The 18,444-nt window shown below is 39.3% G+C and overlaps 1 protein-coding gene across 44 annotated transcripts in view; it reads right to left on the minus strand.

Moving 5' to 3' along the window:
* Nucleotides 1-18,444, minus strand: part of LOC139818089 (uncharacterized) — a 151,146-nt gene that overhangs the window by 18,696 nt on the left and 114,006 nt on the right. For all 44 annotated transcript variants that reach the window (XM_071786564.1, XM_071786561.1, XM_071786551.1 and 41 more), the window contains one exon: nt 4,124-4,192. In XM_071786564.1, coding sequence (XP_071642665.1) covers nt 4,124-4,192 — 69 coding nt within the window. The remainder of the gene's footprint in view (nt 1-4,123; nt 4,193-18,444) is intronic.

The following is an 18,444-nucleotide window of genomic DNA, read 5'->3' on the forward strand; positions in this document are numbered from 1 at the left end:
CATTCTTCGTCGACGATCCATTTTTCGACAAGCGTCAACGGGTACGACCGTCAAGCTGCCAATGTTGTTTCCGCTCGCTGATTGCAAATACCAGGCGGGAGGAAGGGACGAAAGAGTGCGGGGACAAAGAAGGAGGAAACGATACACCTACCACCGATGGTAATTGGACGTGTCATTAGTAATGCGGCCACGGAGTCGAATGGGAACGAGGTAGAGAGAAAATGCCGAAGAACGGGAGGAATGAAATGCCGAAGACTGCAGGGATGATGTGAAAAGGAGACATTTTCGAATATCGAGTTACGTCGTAACATGCAGAAGAGGATTCTCGACGATGAAAGCAGCGTTGGATTTTTCAAACATGCGATAGTAATTGAAGACTCGCTCTCCTTTTATCGAAGATGGGAAATTGCCGAGAGCCACTTGCTCGCAAATGTAATTTGGAAGACGAATTCGTATCGAATCACTGGGGAAATACTCGATACTTGCTGAAGCGGTACAGCTCAAGACGTTGAGTGGAGCGCTCGAAAATCGTAAAGTAAAGAAAACTAAAGAGCCGAGGCAAAAAAATCACCGTATATATGGAAGTTTGATATCTCGCGTCGTGTCTGTTTCACTTAACCATTTATGAGAAAATTGACAGACTCTACACTGCAAAGTTTGCAAAAAATCATGAATTGTTAAAATAGGAACTTTTTTATCATTTACATCTGCGTCATCGCGCCGTGCTTTTGTCAATAAATCTCTTTTTGGAGGATTGTGTAATATAAGTAAAACAATCTTCAACACTCTCGTATTTAATCAAGAACCAACATTTTACGTTTGGATAAACAACGTTAATAATATACGGAACCCAGTGCGGGCATGACACGTAATCGCATTCTCGCGGATAAAAGAATGACGAGAGAAAAAGTTTACTACAAAGCGCGTTCTCGTCTCCTCTGCCCATTATCCTGATCAAACAGATTTTTCTTCTTCGACCGTCGCGAACAAAGAACTTCCAAAGACGTCTAGGCGAAGATAATAATCTCTAAAGCAGCACTCTCGGAGGATGTAGATGCAAAATCCATCGTTTGGTATTGCACGCAGTCCCTATTAAAGCTGTTAATCTCCGGTCATTCGGAAACGCACAATGCGTCCTGAACCATCCATCTCTCTGAAAGCTGTCCTCCACACAATATCGCCGTTAATTCATCCGCTTTTGACGAATGGATCAACGGAATAACAAATAAAGAACAATGCGGTTGCGTTAAATACAACGCGCGAAGAATTATGAATTAAATGCATGAGAAACCGAAATGCTTCAGAACGGACTGCGAAGCGGCATTTCAAAAGAATTTTACAAAAAGAGCTTAAATATAATATACATATATATTTCCAGAATAAAAAAGAAAAAGGAAATAGTAAATCCTTGCGATGAAAAAAGACGTATCCTGCGGGATTGTCAAGTTATAAAAACTGCTTGTTAATGAATGCATGGAAGTGCCTTAGTACAATAAATCGTCCTTTCCAACACATGATATTGTTTTAGGCAGGTGGTTCGTTAAAATCCCGATTGTCTCGGCGATATTTACAGCGGTGTGTCCGCAATTTCGAGAAGATAGGTAAAGACAATGCAGTAACCGAGACAATTTAACGAACATAAGTGACACAACCGCGACGCGCGCCGTCGCCGTCGCCCGGAGGGATGCGCTCGTTCGAACCGGTGGGATATCTATCATACAGCTGCAGTCACAACCTCCGTCGTCATCGTCTTGGAGGCTCAAACGCTGGAAAATCCGTCGGTGGATACACACGACTCTGTTAATCTCCCTTCGTCTGGAAGTGGGTCGGAAAACAATGGAATCCGTCGCTTCCATCTCTTGCTGTCTCCGTACCACGGATGTTGTCTTCTCAATTCGCTCTCCCTTCACTTCTTTCCATCTCCCCGGCTTTTCCTCTCGAATTCTCTATTCATCCACTCGTCCTATTCTATCTCGCCAACCTTGCTCGAGTGGCGGTGTAGAATGCGAATAGATACGCGGTTGGTTTAAGCTAGGCGAATGGTCCACGAGGTGTTGCCGCGAGTAACGAGATTCTCTCATCGATGATCGTGCTTTTGACGTTTGCTGAAGTGTTAATTATCGCGTCGGGTGATGACACCAAGATATTTATTACACGTGAAAGAACAAATTTTAGAAAAACTTTCATATTAAATCAATAATCATTTATTTTTTATGATTACATTTTATGATGTTAATATTTACTTATATATTCATGTATTAAATTTACAATTTATGCAAGATCAATTTCTGTCTATCGATCATACGATACGACTAAAATATATTTTTAGGAATATTTTTTAAATTTTTAATGAGGTCGTGGTTAATGATCGAAATTGACCTCATTTCTCGAGCACTAGTGTTTTACTAATATTTAACGAGCGAACGTGCTTCCTGAGCACGAACGATATTTATATTTCGAATTTAAAGTCTCGATAATTCTCTCCGTCTTTTAGTTAAACAAAGGCATTTTAAATATTTTACAAGTACTTCGTTAGATTTTAAGTAAACTGGAGAAAGTAACTCGAGGAAAGACACACACACGAATATTCACCCCAGATAATATTTTCCCATTCTCTCGCATTATTCTCGTAAAACCTGTTATTAAAATAAAAGACAATTTAAACTTTCGATTAAACTTTCAACCACATACATAATTAAGTATAAATTAATGTGATATATTTAATAAATTATCTGGCGCGAGTTACACGAATGCACACACTCATATTCGACGCATGGACCTCGTCAGTCCAGACTTAATTATGCCAATCAGTGAAACGTATCAAATTATACAATTGTGTAATAAATTACGCATCGCGTTCTTCGTTTCGAATTCCATTTTTATTATGCGCTACCATGCGCGCAATTTTTCCGGCTGTACGAAGGACTTATTAGCAATTTCACGGGTGCTTTTTACGATTGATTAAACTAACGGCATCTCTCACAAAAGCGCGGAGCGCAATTGAAGCGTTATTAAATCCACTTGACCGTTTCGCAGGTCGAACTGAGAGAATTTCACTCGTTATCTACCGTGACCCAGAGGTCGTATTACGAATTCGTAGCGACTCGATAGTGCTCTCAATTCCACCACAGATTGAAAAGCAGTTACGCGGTTTCCCAGTTACGAGATTAATATCATTATCGACTGGAATATCGGTGACGTACAAACCTACATTTCTATGAAAATTCGCCAAGGACTTTGAATTTACGCTAGATATTTGGCGAACTGGTTGTTTTCGTGAAACTTTGCTAAGTGATTTCACTCGTTTTTAAAAGGAACGAAATGAGGAAATTTATGAAATAGATTATTTAATACCATCATAATTTAACAAAAATTAGCAGAATCTTAAACATGGAGCGTTTATACTGATAGAATCGATAGAAAAAAGCTAACTAAGCAGACGTTTCTTATTTCCTTTTTAAACACTTTGAGCAATTTTGTGTCGTGATTCTTTGCATTTTGAAAATATAACGTGCTGGAAGTGTCAAATATTTTTCAAGCTTCTCCAATAAAAACTGACCTGTGTACTTGTATGTACGTATGTCTGTGTCACTATTTGTATCACAAATAAATGATCAAGCTGTGCCCTCAAGCATATTATATGTCGGAAATGTCGGTAGACACGGGGTGCGATATTGAAAAGTGCATCCAAATCCGCCGTGTAAATGTCAAAAAGCCACCGTGAGAGGTATCACATCGAGCGTCACACTCGCTACGAAGTAATGAAAAGTTTCCGAGCTGGTGCTTTTTAGAGTTTCGACGAAAACCAGCTAGGATACATCAAGATAGATGAGAAAAGGAGAAAAAAGCTTGGTAAATGAAATTCTACAGCGTTAGCTACCGAGCACACCGTCTTATATCATTTATATAACAAAGGTATTTCATTAAAATAATATCTGCAAGAAAATTAAAAAAATTAAAAATTATTTATTAAATTTGAGCTGTTCTTAGTATTGCTAAGACTATCAAATTATTTAATTGTCTATTTTGAAATACAATGTAATGATCCTTTCTGCTCGGTAGACTACAGTGTTTTATTACAGCAAACGAAAATACCCTGAATACAATTGTGTTCCAAACTTACCCTTCGTGAGAGAGTGGCGATTGTGTGCAGAACTGGACCTTTGGTTAGTTTCCTCAGGAGCGGCTCCAGCTGCAACATAAATTGTTCCGCGTAAAACAACTCTCTCCTTGTAGCGGAGTTAGTTATTGAATATGCGAGCGTATTACGGCGGTGAATAAAAATTTAATTAAAAGCGGTCGGCATCCAACGATATACGGTTTTGAACGCTTCGAGCATCTTGCACCGGGGTATCAGTATTCTAGTAACCGCATGAATTCCTCACAGTGAAACAACTGGTGTCATCCGGTGAAAGACAGAAGGCAGGAAATTTAATTAAAGTTACTATTTTAGGTTACATTACCCCTAAATTCTGAGAATTTAATTTAGGATTACTGATTAAAGCTGTTATCTATAATTTCTCAAAATTTAGGATAAAATTCTATTTATAATTTCAAATAATGTGTATTTTAATACATATATATTTCAATACATGTATGTGATGCGAATTATATTATCTAAAATTGGCTTAATTTCCTGCAACTGTCTAATTACAGTATAGACTAATTTACAACTTTGTAATTAGCTTCGCAACTCAATATTCAAAATTAGGTACGCATGATAAAATTAAGCAGATGGAAGATTCCCGAGAACCCGATATACGTCTATCGTTAAACGTGAGGAAGTTTCGCACGTCGTTTCTAATCGCAAACAAAACCGAGATATTGACAGCGAGCGAGGCGGGATACTCATACGTGCCAGAAATTGCATTATGCCAATGAGTATCGAATCGTGCGACGCATGTAAGTAAGGGCTAGGCGCTAGGACGAGGAGTTGCGTATCTGAGTATCTATCCTATACGAGTGTATAGGGTAGATGCGGGAAGGTAGTTGAACTTCGACATTTCACAGAGAAGGTCTTTTCCTTCCATTACGCGGAGATATTCACCGACTCAATTGGGTAGAACTTGGGCGTGCTAGTGAAAAGGTTCGATATGCAGGCTCATGGCTTCTGAATGAAGCATATATCTCTAGCGTAATTCACTTCGAAGTTCAATGGGTTTCGTTCTTATTTGCGAAGAACTTATTGCTACTTAATTTCGCAAATAATTCACAACAGTCGAAGAACAATCGTTAACAAACGTCAATTATTATGTAGGTCGATTCCAATTCCTGAGAATCTACATTATAAACATATAAACGCACGTTACCTTTTAAAAAAGAATATACGTGTAAAAATGTATAAATATAAATACATATGTAATTAGAAATTAGAATAAGAATGTACATTCGGACATTTATATTCATAATTAATTTAGAAAAATTTACATACCGCTAAAATGTTAATTTAAGCTTTTTAAAAGCGTGCTAATAAGGAATAATTTTTTGACGTAGTAAGAGAGACGAATTATTATTTTTAGCTTAATGTAGCGATGATTCATCGACAATTAAAAAACAAACTAAATTATCTTCTGTATAAAAAACGACGGAAGAGAGTACTTAGGCTCTAATTCCGGTCGCAAGATAAGATTTTAAGTGAGAGCATAGAGAGAGAGAGAGAGAGTAGGAGTCGGCGGATCTCGCTTCCTACAGCAGGTATGCCGTAGTTTAAAGTATCGGACGGTGGATAATGACGCGGAACGACGGATGAAGACGCTAATGATGATAACGCGAGACGTTTATAGTGAGAAGATAAAGCATTTTATCGCGCGTCGTCGGCGTTCACCATCGATGGCCGCTCTTACGAGGACAGCACTCGAAATTCTCGCTAAATTCGCGCTATTAAGACGTCGCAGTCTGCGGATAATAAGGAAGGATAGGGTGAGACGCCGAGATGAACGACGAGATAAAATCTCCAACGCGGCGCGCATCGCGAAAGGAAACGCGGAGCACGGGGCGAAAAGCCGGAGCGGGATCTTTTGTGGTTTAAAGATGCCGGAGGTGTGTGGTGTGTGTGTACTTTGGAAGGTGTCGCGGACGATTTGTCAGGATTGGAAGGGTCTCGCTGAAAGGAGAATCCGGCTCGTTTAACGACGTTCTCGCTGGCGTGCCCTCCGACCTCACGTAAAGTACAATAACCGCTGTTGACTCCTCGAAAGTGCAGTCATTAACTATTGTTAATTGTGCTAGGGAGTAAATACGAAATTATTTTCTCATTAACCTAGATTTAATCTTGATTTGCGACCGAAATTAATCGGTAGAAAGTTATACGCGATATATTAAGCGTTCAGAAAAAAGTAAAGCAATAAACACGAGTATATCCTGAGCTTTTGCACCTGTACGACGAGCGGGCCAGGTTCAAATAGCAAATACTACATAATTTCGCTATTTACCAACTGTTGACGCAAGAATCATGAATAAAACTAAGTCGCTATCTGACTACACTTGGTCATGCAATGATAAACGGTGTTACGTAAAAGCATTCGTCCGCGAAAAATTTTGTATTTCTAGCTTAGAGGTTTAATGATTTTGTCTAACTGTAAAAAAAATTTCAGAATACAAAGATTCTACTTACAATTTTGGGAATCTTTTTCCAAAAATTTCTGAATATTGTTCAATATTAAAACAGCTTTCAATATCACTTCTAAATATTGATAGAAGATTGATGAAAATATATAATTTAGTTTTTTTATACGAAAAATTCTCAAGCATTATTGCGTTGTTATGTAATATAGATTATATAAATTTATTGTTCTTTCTATTCTTTGTTGTTCGGAAAAATAATCCATTTCCTAAAATTCGGAATTCCTGAGCATGCGGAAGCTAATACTTATAGTTAGTGATGCATATTACATTTGGTACATTGCTCGGAACTCGGTGGCGTCTCAATTTTTAAATGGAGTCTTTTATATTCCCGCACGAACTGAGCTCGCCTGGAGATGCTTTTCTGGGTGTGTAACAATTCTTATCGCATCTCGCCAGTCAGAGTTACGCTCTCTCTACATAGCTATTTAGGGGAAGAGCGCGCTCACTAGCGGCCATAAATTTTCGGGTATTCTTTTCGGGCATTCTCATGTAAAATAACCTGGAAAAACTAACTAAGGGATGATAATATATGGAAAAATTTCAGAAGATGCAGAACAGATTTTCTTTAATAAAACCTTAAACCCTTTCGCATTGTTAAATTTCATTAGCTTTAAAAATTCTTTTCTGTGCAATTAGATAGAGTTTGAATTTGTAGGCAGAGAAGAAACCGCACACACATAATACGGGTATGCAGAAAATACGCGCAAAGATTCTTATTTCCAACCGAGAAGCGTTACGTGAACAGGAAACTCGGTTTCTTGCGTTACGTAAGACATTCGCGCGCAGGCGACAGAATCAATTTGCATAAATTTCTGGACTGTATTGTTAATAAATTATGAACAAGAATGTTGGCTTGACACGAATTAATTTTTCATCTCCCTTGCTGAGGCCGCCTGATACTAGTATAAGCCTGATACTAGTAGTCCTAGTAGATTCATTTGCAGGTCATTACTAGAACCGGTGATTACCTCGTGGCGTTGCGTACATTCAAATGCACTCCAAGGTCCCGGGAGCAAATATTAGCAGCCGTTTAACTAGTTGGCAAATACATGCTAACGCAATTAGCACGACGGTCACTGACGGTGATTCGGCATTGCCGTGTGTATACACACAGTGGGTCGATAAACAATACGGAAATGCAAATCTGCATCGAAAGCTTTCAAATCGGTTTTAACGTTTGACAATTTACGAATGAGGCATGCAGCACCCGATGCATTATCTCTATAATTCGAAAAATCGGCGGAGAATTTTTGTTAAATGAGCTCTTCTACATAAACATCGAACAACTCATCTTAAATAAATGTAGATTCGAAATAGCCCGATCATGTCTAAATCCTATAATCGCACGTCTAAGATAATGTCATACCTTTCTCTCGTTGTTACAAACAATACGATCGATCTTATTTGACAAGATTTAACAACATCCATAATTTTACGAATGGAATATTTCGATAAGATTATCAGACATTTCGGAATCATTCAGCCGTATCTTTTTCTTTGAAGTACCAACAGTGTCACGTCGATGTAATCGGGCATATCGTGTATTGGGACGGGTCAACGTAATGAACTTGTATTGACCGGTTTATATCGGACGCTGAAGAGAGTTAATTGCTGCCAGGCGCCGACGAAGAATTAGCAGGTGCTCGGCTCGTCAGAGTATCCCGACGTGCACCGATGACACGACACCCCACGCCGGTACTTTGAAAAGGCGCTTAAATTGCCGGCAGTGCAATCCCTGAGAGCGAGGCGTATCTTGATCAGACAATGGAGAACCGCCGCCCCTCGCGTCGCAATTAAATCGTCGATCGACCGTGTCGCTAATTGCAATGTTCTGGTACAATACACTTTTCACGAACGCAAGAGTGTAAGATAAATGCGTATCTTACTTTTGATCGAAACTTCCAGGATCGAGCTTATTAAAGTAGTGTTAAATTAAGGTAGTGAAAAAAGATCCGATAATAAGAAATTAAACAAGGGAAGAATATGAAGTAAAATAAAGCGATGCATTCACGAGAGATGCGCGATAGCTTGATTTTTGTTCAATTTGCATATGTCTGTTCTTATGTGCTATTAAATTTTGTATATATTTAATCTAAACGGGCCGAAAGTATCTATAATTATATTATGTCCTTATGCATTAAGATTGAAGTTTATTAAAACGCTAAAATTGAATTTGACGAAACTGATAGCTTCGTTATGCCAATATCGATATTTTCCGTCATGAATATTTTTATTAAAAAAGCCTTATCACAAAATCGCTATTTTCACGATAGTAGTTCGTTGTTTCTTATAAGAAAGAAGGTTGCAATGCATTTGCGAAAAGCCAAGGAGAAAGCCCGACGTCGTTTTTCTCCCTCGTCAAGGCAACACAGAGCCTTAAAAGTACGAGGCTGCCACGAGGAAGAAAAGGGAGAACAGTGATGGACGGGAAAGGCAACGGCTATCAAGCGATATATTAATTTAACGGCTGGGTGGTCTCTAACAAAAAAACAGGGCGATCTATTAGACCTGCGGGTAGAAAATAAGCTCTCGAGAAACCAGAACTTTAAGCGTTCGCGACAATCATCCCCTCTGACAATATTAGGATTGCAATAAGACTTGCCTTGTCTTAAATAATACAGTTCGCAGAAAAACATATTAAATTTTTTCGAAATGTCAGGGAATTTTTGAAATTACTTTAAAATCGTGAAATGAAACAGAGAGGAGAAGAGATGAATTGGTTTCGACCCTAAAATCAGGAAATAAATGTTTTTGAGATAATGTTAAAGTGCTATAAATTTTTACAGGATACAAATCTCGCATTAAGCGATATTATTCGAACAAACTTTCATTATGCATCTCAAAAAAATGCATATTTCAACAGTGGTTGGCGCAATGATTCGCGTTTACGGTGGCGACGAACATAAACGCGGGCTTCCTCTCGGTTATGATCGTCCCCGTTAAACCAGATCGTTATTCGCCGTAATAACATCGATCGCAAATATGACGAAGAGAAACATCTGTTGTTCGGCGCAAATGCCGCAATTATTTTATCTGTAATATATACGCCGGCCACTATTTCGCACCGAGATAAATGCAATCGTAAAAGTATGGAATTATCTTGAAGAAAAACAAGGAAAGAAATTGTACGCTCGAGGAATTGTAATCCTTCTTGTATACTGATGAGAAAAAATGCGTTTACTTCCAACCTGCTTTAGACCGAAATTTCGCTGCGGCTCGCGTTGCCACTTCTTCCGAGTGGAAATCTATCCAGCATTTAAATTACGTTACTTTCTTCCGCGCATTAGAATTTCATAAGAATTCCTCGGAATGAATGTTAAGTTCTATTCGTTTCTCGCGTTGTATAATTTGGTATTTAATTCACATTATTTCTTTCCCTTGAACCATCGTTTAACTCATAACGACTCCAAGTTTCGAATGCAGTGCCAAGTGTGAAAAGACCGCATATCGCTCGAACTGACATTTATCCATACTGAAAATGTCAGAGACAAATGTTTGCAGTGATAAATGATCCACATGGTCAGACACGTCGACTTACACCGGGGTTCAATTCCCGGCACCAATTTCCAGGCGACGTTTGTATGTGTCATTTCTTTGTTCATTGTCCATCCTAAATTTTTTTGTTGCGTGTTTTCGATGATTTTTACTTGACTGTATCTTCACGGAGCGACTTCGTCGATTTATCAGTTTCGCGATGTTGGGCGCTAGTTCAAATTATTCGCTATCAATCTCAAGATTGTTTGACATGTAAAAAGCGTTGAATGTGCAAAATAAAATGTTACAATATTATTTAACTTCTTTCTCAGTAAATTTCTGTACAGAATAAAGAATGTATTTCGTGAGAAGAAATCGTAAATATTGCAAGTACAAAATATGAGACTAATAAACAAGGAAATATTGTCAGAGCTCTGCCAATCTTTTTTGTATTTCAGTTTAATCATAGTGAGCACTTTGCGCATCGCATTGTGATTTGAAACACTGGAATGAAGTATTTACACGTGTGTATCCTAAGAGTATCGTACATACGATTATTTACCAGAATCCGAAACGTCGGGGTTTCCACGTAATTTACGGAGCGAATAAAGAAACGTTACTTTCCTTAATAAAATGCGTTCCACCGGGAATCGGCTAGGAGCAGGCGGATAAAAAATAGAAGGAAATGTATGTGTTGCGTGCACGTCGGAATAATATCGAAGGCCTCGACGTCAGCGTGTCCTGAATAAAATAATGTCAGCGCGATGTTAAGGTTTTAATCATTTTAATCCACGCCCGGTCGAATGAAGCGCGTGACACAAATAACAGCTTTTGCATAAAAATGAGATAAATGCGATCGCACCCCCAGAAAAATACTGTCTATGTACAACTAAAAAAAAATTCGATTTTGTTAACCCTTAACGTGCATACCTTTTTTCGGTACCTTCTAACTACGCGTACGTGAGTCTGTCACGTTCAACGCTATTTTTCCCTACTTTAAAGTATTTTAAAAAATCTGTATTTTAAAGTATCTGAAAAAATTTATGAAACATCTGTCTACATTGTAGTTGACGATTTTATAGTCATTTTGATAAACATCGTTTATTTAATATTTTCTGGCAGGCTTGCAAGTTTTACAGTTACAAGCAGATATCATTTTGGCTCGGACGCCGTTGACCCACGTATGCCAAGGAAAGACCAAAACGAGGGTCGATCATTATGAAATGGACGATGGCAGATTCAATAATAAGGATATTCTATCAAAGCATTCCGACAAAGACGCCTCCACGATTATTTGCATGACAAATTAATTGTTCTGATGTCCGCGGAATGCAATTATAATCTAATTCGATGCGCGTCAAATGCCACCTGCGCTGAATCGCCTTAATTTTCTGACCGTCCGCTGACGTACAAGCGTCGACGTTCCGCATGCGGAAGGGACACAGCTGATTCAATTCGAAACTCTCGCTTGGACGTTTGATATGGATTCATTTGCATCTGCAGAACCATCTCACGAAATCACGCGTGCTTTCCCCTACGTGGCTTGTGCCCCTACGTCGACTGAATGGTTACTAAATTACTGCACGAATCCAGATAGCATGTATAAGTATCTATAATACGTGTACAGAAAAAAAATCCAACGAATGATTCAAATTCAACAGGCACTTTACGGAGATTTGAAATCACGAGAGATAGGCATTACCTCTTGAAATATATAATCGATAAATATCTGATAAAACGAGATACGTTCGGTGCAGGCAAGGGCGAAATTTCGTGCAGCCTACTTGTCATATCTATCGCATCGAAAACGATTTTTAGTATGCGGACATAAAACGGCATCGCGATGTAAAACTAAAAATAAAAGGGTAGAGGAAAAGTCACAAAAAAAATATGTACGTATCGGGCAGGAAAAACGAAGGCAGGCTTATCCGAGCCGACAATTCAGACCTCGGCGCTTGTTTTCATTTCGCGCTGCTGCTCGATGATGCAGGAAAATCGACCGCCGTATCCAAAAATATAAAACACCGAGAATGGCCGCGAGAATTTCGGAGCGATTACCGTTTCATGTTCATCGAGACAAAAGCTGAGATTAAGCTTCACGCGCAGGAAACTTAATTAAGAGATTAGATTTTGTTTCACCAAGTGTCGCTTCCCGAACTTTGCAGAGCGTACATTTGACTCATATGAGTGCACACCTTACAGCGTATATATATAATCTCTAAAAAGACGCAAAAGGGTGCGTGATTATATTTCCGCGAAAACGTAGCTGCGTTCTCGAGAGGATCTAAATGTAATTTGTATCTCAGCAAGGAATCTTTACTTTATTCTCTTCCACCGCGTTGTTGTTTTACTACTTCTGATTATATTTTGATTTGTCGTTACTTTAGTAAGTAGTACAGAGAATGCTGTAGCGGAGCTTACTCTTAAGTATACTTTACGCTTTCTGTCCCTGAACGCTGGAATGAATAAATATCGATTCCTACGTCACGCAGCCATGTGTTTCTTGGCCATCTCGCCGAATCCAATTCCGGAATGGCATTTAGAGGGAACGGAATATATAGTTCATATTCATAGTTCATATTCTAGTGCGAAGGAAAACCATTTTCTGTCACCGTGCGCGCCACGTGCGTGGTAATATCGCCGGAACATATCTTTAAACGAGCCGAAAGTTTCGGCGAGGGGCATAGGTAAGAAAAATAAAGTTTCGGATACGAAGGAAAGGTCTTCCGTGCACCTGGCAACCGCATATTCCGGAGCACGAAGGTATATCAGCGACAAAACATCGCGAAGGTAAATTCTCGTATATGTATGGAAAGTGTGCAGCTAGTATGATAACAGTCATGTCTTTATTCGGTAACTGAAAGCTCTGAGCGCTCGCTCGGAGACATAATAAAGACAAATGTTGGATATTAAACGAAATTTTTCTCAGATAAGAGTAAATAAATCAAAAACAGGGATAATGCGACGATGTGATCTAAAAAAAGAAAAAAGAATTGATAAAAAATGTATCGAGCATATGAATTGCAGATATTAATTTAACAAGAGAAGACGATTTTATTGTTAATTCACATATTACACAGTAACTTTTACTTATTTTTCGCCTTTGTGCCGGAAAATGTTTCCGCCGGAGGGGAATAGGCTATTTGCAGAATCGCGCGGTAGAATTTCTTTCGGCTAGATATCTGATTATCCTGTCGAACCCCGTTTATGCATTTGCGCGGCGCTTTAGTCGAAGAAAGGAGATAAAAGCCGTGATGACTCTATCTTCAAACGAATCTTAAGGAGAGAAAAGAATGCTCAATGAGGTCCGATTGCTCGCATTCTAACCCACAAAAATGGTTCGCGTCCTCTTCCGTCGGCTTCTTCAGAGGAAAGTTCTCATTTTCTTCTTTTGTGGCGGATTTCAATTGGCAAGCCGTTGCCGCAAGGAATTTCTCTCTTCCAGCGATATCCGTGGAGGCAAGATGGACCGAAACAGGACGGAAGTGTAAATTAGGTCACTCTATTAAGAGAGCAACAAAAAGCTGATGGTTTAATTTCCTCGAATCAATGCATTAGCGGCTGTATCTTTTGTGTATTTCCACCAAAAAAATGCAGCTAATCATGTAGTTGTCCAGTCGTTTTTTAATGAAGTTCACTCCCGACAGCAGCAAATTATAAAATATAAAAGAAAGTGATAAAAATATGAATTATTATGCAGGAAAGTATAAAAATATCTAACGAAGTTAATACGCTAACAATTATTTTTGTTATTCGAATTTTGTTATTTTGTATTGTACTCGTCTTAGGAAGAGTAACTTTTAAAACTTTATCAAGTGACTCAATGAAATTAATCATAATTGCGTGCGTGGAAGAATAAATAATCCTATTGTTTTATTCAAAGTTCATGTTCATCGTAAAAAGCGTTGCCGCCAAAGGGTCGTTCGTCACAAAGACGTGGGAATTCTATTTTCGCCATTCCTTAGAGCGCAGTGTCGCCAAGAATGAACGTCGGAAGCCTCGGTCGACTTTTTCGCGCCAGACCTCAATCCATCGGAATCTCGGGCTCGTTTATCACTCGAGCGCGAGTTCTACTGACTGCCGGCGAACAATCGGAAAATTTGTCGGGTCATTAGCATCTACGATCGAGTCTACGCGACGGCCGATCCGTTGCGCCGAGCGCAGCCATTTCATTCGCCATGCCATCTGCTGTCCGCACCATCTGATTAATGGCCGAAGTCGATCGTCAATTCATTCCACTCATTTTTCTCCGGGAAAGTCGCCCACGCTTTCGAGTTATTGATATTCAACGAGAAAACAATTCAATCGTCTCCTGAATATCGGTGTGATGCGAACGTTTATGTCTATGTTATAAATATATTGTCGATTGTTATATCGTAATCTGTGCATATATATCATAGTTTGTGGCATTACGATGACATTTCTCGTAGGTTGAAGATGATCAAATGTCATTGAAACGGTGTTACTTCTTTTTTACTTTGCCAGTCTGACATTTTACGGTTTAGTTCTGCTCAGCCTTTTTCACACCCTCTTCAATTTACGAGATTAGAATCGCGCTTTAAATAAATGATTCGTTTGATACTCGAGACGATAAACGCCACTACTTTCGCCGCAATAATTACTATTCGTGGGCCGACAGCGCTCGGCATGGCTCAGCATAGAAAATAGGATGTTTCTGGGTCGTCTAAGGTCCTGAGAATAAAGGGCGACGCCGACTGCGTTTATCCCGCCTTTTACAGAGTAATTGCAGTCGTAGCACTAGATAAGACCAGGATGCATTCTCAGTTCTTCCGGGAGGTCGGCAAAAAAGGGCAGAATTAAAGCGAGCTAGGATCTGCGAATGGCATTGATTTATAGCGCTGTTATTACACACTACTATCAAGTTATCGATATCTAATCTTTAGAAAAATTTTTAGCAACATTAACTGACAACAAATCTGTCCATCTGAGATCATTGAACGCATCGTAAAACGCGAAAATATTCTTGTTAATTCGAAAACTTTAGAAATAATTGAAGTGTAATTATTCCGAAAAATGTTCTAAGGTTGATTAAAAAAAGAAACGGTTCCTTTAAATAGTGAGATACTTTGGTTTCTAATATATTTGTTGATATTTTTCCTAATTGCAATGTTGTTTTCGTTCTACGAATACTCAGCTATTTTCCGAATTAGATGAAATTCCATGCAACGGGCAAATGGTTATTGCCTCCGCGAAGACGGAGAAAGCCTCTTGGCTTGATGGCTCGGACCGAATAAACGCGAATTTACAGCTCGCATGTAGGCGCCCCAAATTGGACGATTTATCGACGTTGGGACCGGAGGCGCGCAAGAAACTCGTTAGCGAGGAGTAGCTTTTAACGATGGACTTGGCCGCTACAACGAGGCGGATCTCGCGAATCCGGCATACCGGCGATTCGAAACGGCCGTTGTATGTAATATTGCGCGCTTTTGCCTTTGCACGCGAGAATCGTAAACAATATCTCGTAATTAATTACTCGCAAGTCGGTTTACTCGCTAAGAGGAGTTCAGCGATCGCGCGTAAACTTGCAAAGATGCGCCGGGAAATAATTAATCGCCCATTAGCGTCGTTGAGCGTAATTATTGCTGCCGAGCATCGTGCGAAACGGAACTGCATCCAGCTGCGAGATAACCGATCGCCGTTTCCGCTTATACAACGAGACCCGTGCGGGTTACGATGAGTTATGGCGGAGATGTCATATTGTGCCGCCTCCGTTAAATCCGCCACTAACAAGAGACAATATTCTTCCTTCGGGATTATTTTCCCACTAGAGAGCTTCACAAACGCTAAGAAACAGTGTTATCCTCTTTTAACGATCAAATCAGGTTAAAATTATTTCAATAATTTGTTTTTTCTTCGTTTAGATCGTGATTAAAATTATAATACATTCACTGCATAATATACATACATACGTCACCTATACATAAGAACAATAAATTATCAAATTCAACGAGACTCTATAGTAGCAAACACATTTACGGCTGGAGGAAACGTCGCTGAAAATTCCTCCCGACGGACGTTTCAAAAATTTAGTTCACGTTCGAATCACGCGATCTGTAGGAAAAACTTAGACGAGATAAATGTTCGGAAGAGCACGACAGCTCGAGAGTGAAACAGCAGGTGAATCGACAACTTCTCGGATAGAAGCTTTGATGTCTGCCTCGGGTGTTCCCGAATGCATCCTGCACGTCGTCGAATCGAAGCGGGCTTTCCGTTAACGTGTCTGGTTATTCCAAAGTAATTCGGGCAACGTGTATCGAGCAAAACGAACAACACGAACCCGTCACCGCCTATTTCGCCGGTCGAGAGATTCTTCGATACTTCCCGGTCGGATTTAATTAAAACAACGGCGGGGGTGGCTCCGCTATCCGAGAAAGCGCGCATCTCTAAGCTCGAGATGCACGACGTCGACAGCTTACGAAAACTTAGCCGTAAGCGAGACTTGTAAACTTGGTGTGAAATTTTGAGGCCAGTTCGCGATAAAATCTTGACGTCGTTTAATGTACTGCGACGTCGCTGTTAATTGAAATCTTTGTCTCCCCTACGGTCCCGAAAGTACGTTTAATCGGTGATGAAATTAGATTATCAGAAAAGAGAGGAGACAGAGTGTCGAGGATCTCAATCGGAAAGGAGGAAAGTCTTTGTGAGACAAGCGTTTTCTGTGATCCATGTAGAGTTACGTATACACTGAATAATATACAGTTATGTATTTCTTTATGTGATGCAACGGCATATACCGAGTTCAGTAAATTCTCTCACATGAGATGAAATATTCGACCCCTTTCTTCGTCGTAAAAACGCAGTGGAAGAAGTTACTTAAAATTTGTTTTTCCCTTCAAAGTAAATAACTGTAGCTTAGCAAATATGCGGATCGAGGCACGCCGAAAGTCCAAGTTTCGCCGGAAACTCGGAATTCCACGATCTAGATACGCGTTCCAGATATCCGAACATCGTCGACCAACTAAGAAAGCTATTAGTAAAATATATCTTCCCGGCAACTAATATCGCGGGGCATACCGAGGATCGATGTCGGAAGAGAACAACTAATGCGCCCGAAACTTACAAATGTACAAATTAAGCATCTGCCACTAGCTCCGAAACAGTGACTAAATAGAGTCGGTCGCTATCCACTGTTAAATTCGCAGTGTCAAATTATATTAAATTTGAGTCATTTTCAACTATTTCTATAAGTCGCCACTGCTCCTACTCAATATATCGTTCATTTAACTAAAACAATGTTAATTTAGTTAAATTAACATTTTGTTTTGTCTCAAAATTTATTATTTTAACACAAAACAGTATTATTAAGTAGTTAAAAATAATAAAATGTTATTGTTTTAAATTTCATCCTTCAATATTTAACAGTGTCTTTACAGTCATGTATACGAATGGCAGCGTGCATACAACAATCGCCATGAATTAGAAATATGATGACACATTTTAAAATAAGAGTTCTCATAGCAGTTTAAAAAAATATGTACAATTTATAAAATTCCAAAATCCATTACAAAATTAAAAATGTTAACTAATTTACTCGAAGAAAGAATTAATTTGTAATATCAAAAGGTCAGAGTGCACAAGTGAAGTAGCTATGTAATTTATTAGATCATGTCACGTTAAGCCAGTGCAAATTTCAAGCAATAATCTTCATAATTTATAACTACGTTTAATCACGGTTGCCAGCGGACGACGTAATCGAATTAATGACCGAGAAACGATTTACTACTGAACTTCAACGCGACGTCGACGTTTATGCGAAACACGGGCAATAATATCACGCAACGTGAGTTTGATTGATAGTTTTGAAACTCGCGATTCAACCGGGATGACGTTCATCTCGGAAGAATGCCGGCAGTGTTGATTGAAGTTATCGAAAAGATATTTCTCTCTCCCGAAGAGTGCGCGAACATTTGAAGAAAACGTTCCAACTTTGCGAGAGAGTTTCGAAGTGCGTTTTCCGAACAATGAGCAAAGTCTTTCGTGTCGACAGAAAAAGTGACAGAAAAAAAGAGGACAAGTGCCAATGGGAAAAACGCTGGTTGAACGCGAATTGGAGCTAAATCGGACAGTGACCTCGTTGGAATTAAGTTCGTTAAATTAATTGCGTCTTCTTATAGCCAGTAATCCGATTGCCGGCGATAACATTTACTTCTCGTATCGCGAACTCCTTCAAGTTCCTTCAAGTAGCACAGTGCGGTAAAAAGGAGTAAAGTCGAAAATCAATGTAAATACGATAATCTCCGATAATGATAATAAAGAAATTTCTTTTCTCTTCTCAGAGATTGAATGCAGTTAGATTTTGTTTCGGAGAAAATCACATTCTCGTTT

This window comes from Temnothorax longispinosus, chromosome 8 (genome assembly GCF_030848805.1).
Source record: "Temnothorax longispinosus isolate EJ_2023e chromosome 8, Tlon_JGU_v1, whole genome shotgun sequence".
Lineage (NCBI taxonomy): Eukaryota > Metazoa > Arthropoda > Insecta > Hymenoptera > Formicidae > Temnothorax > Temnothorax longispinosus.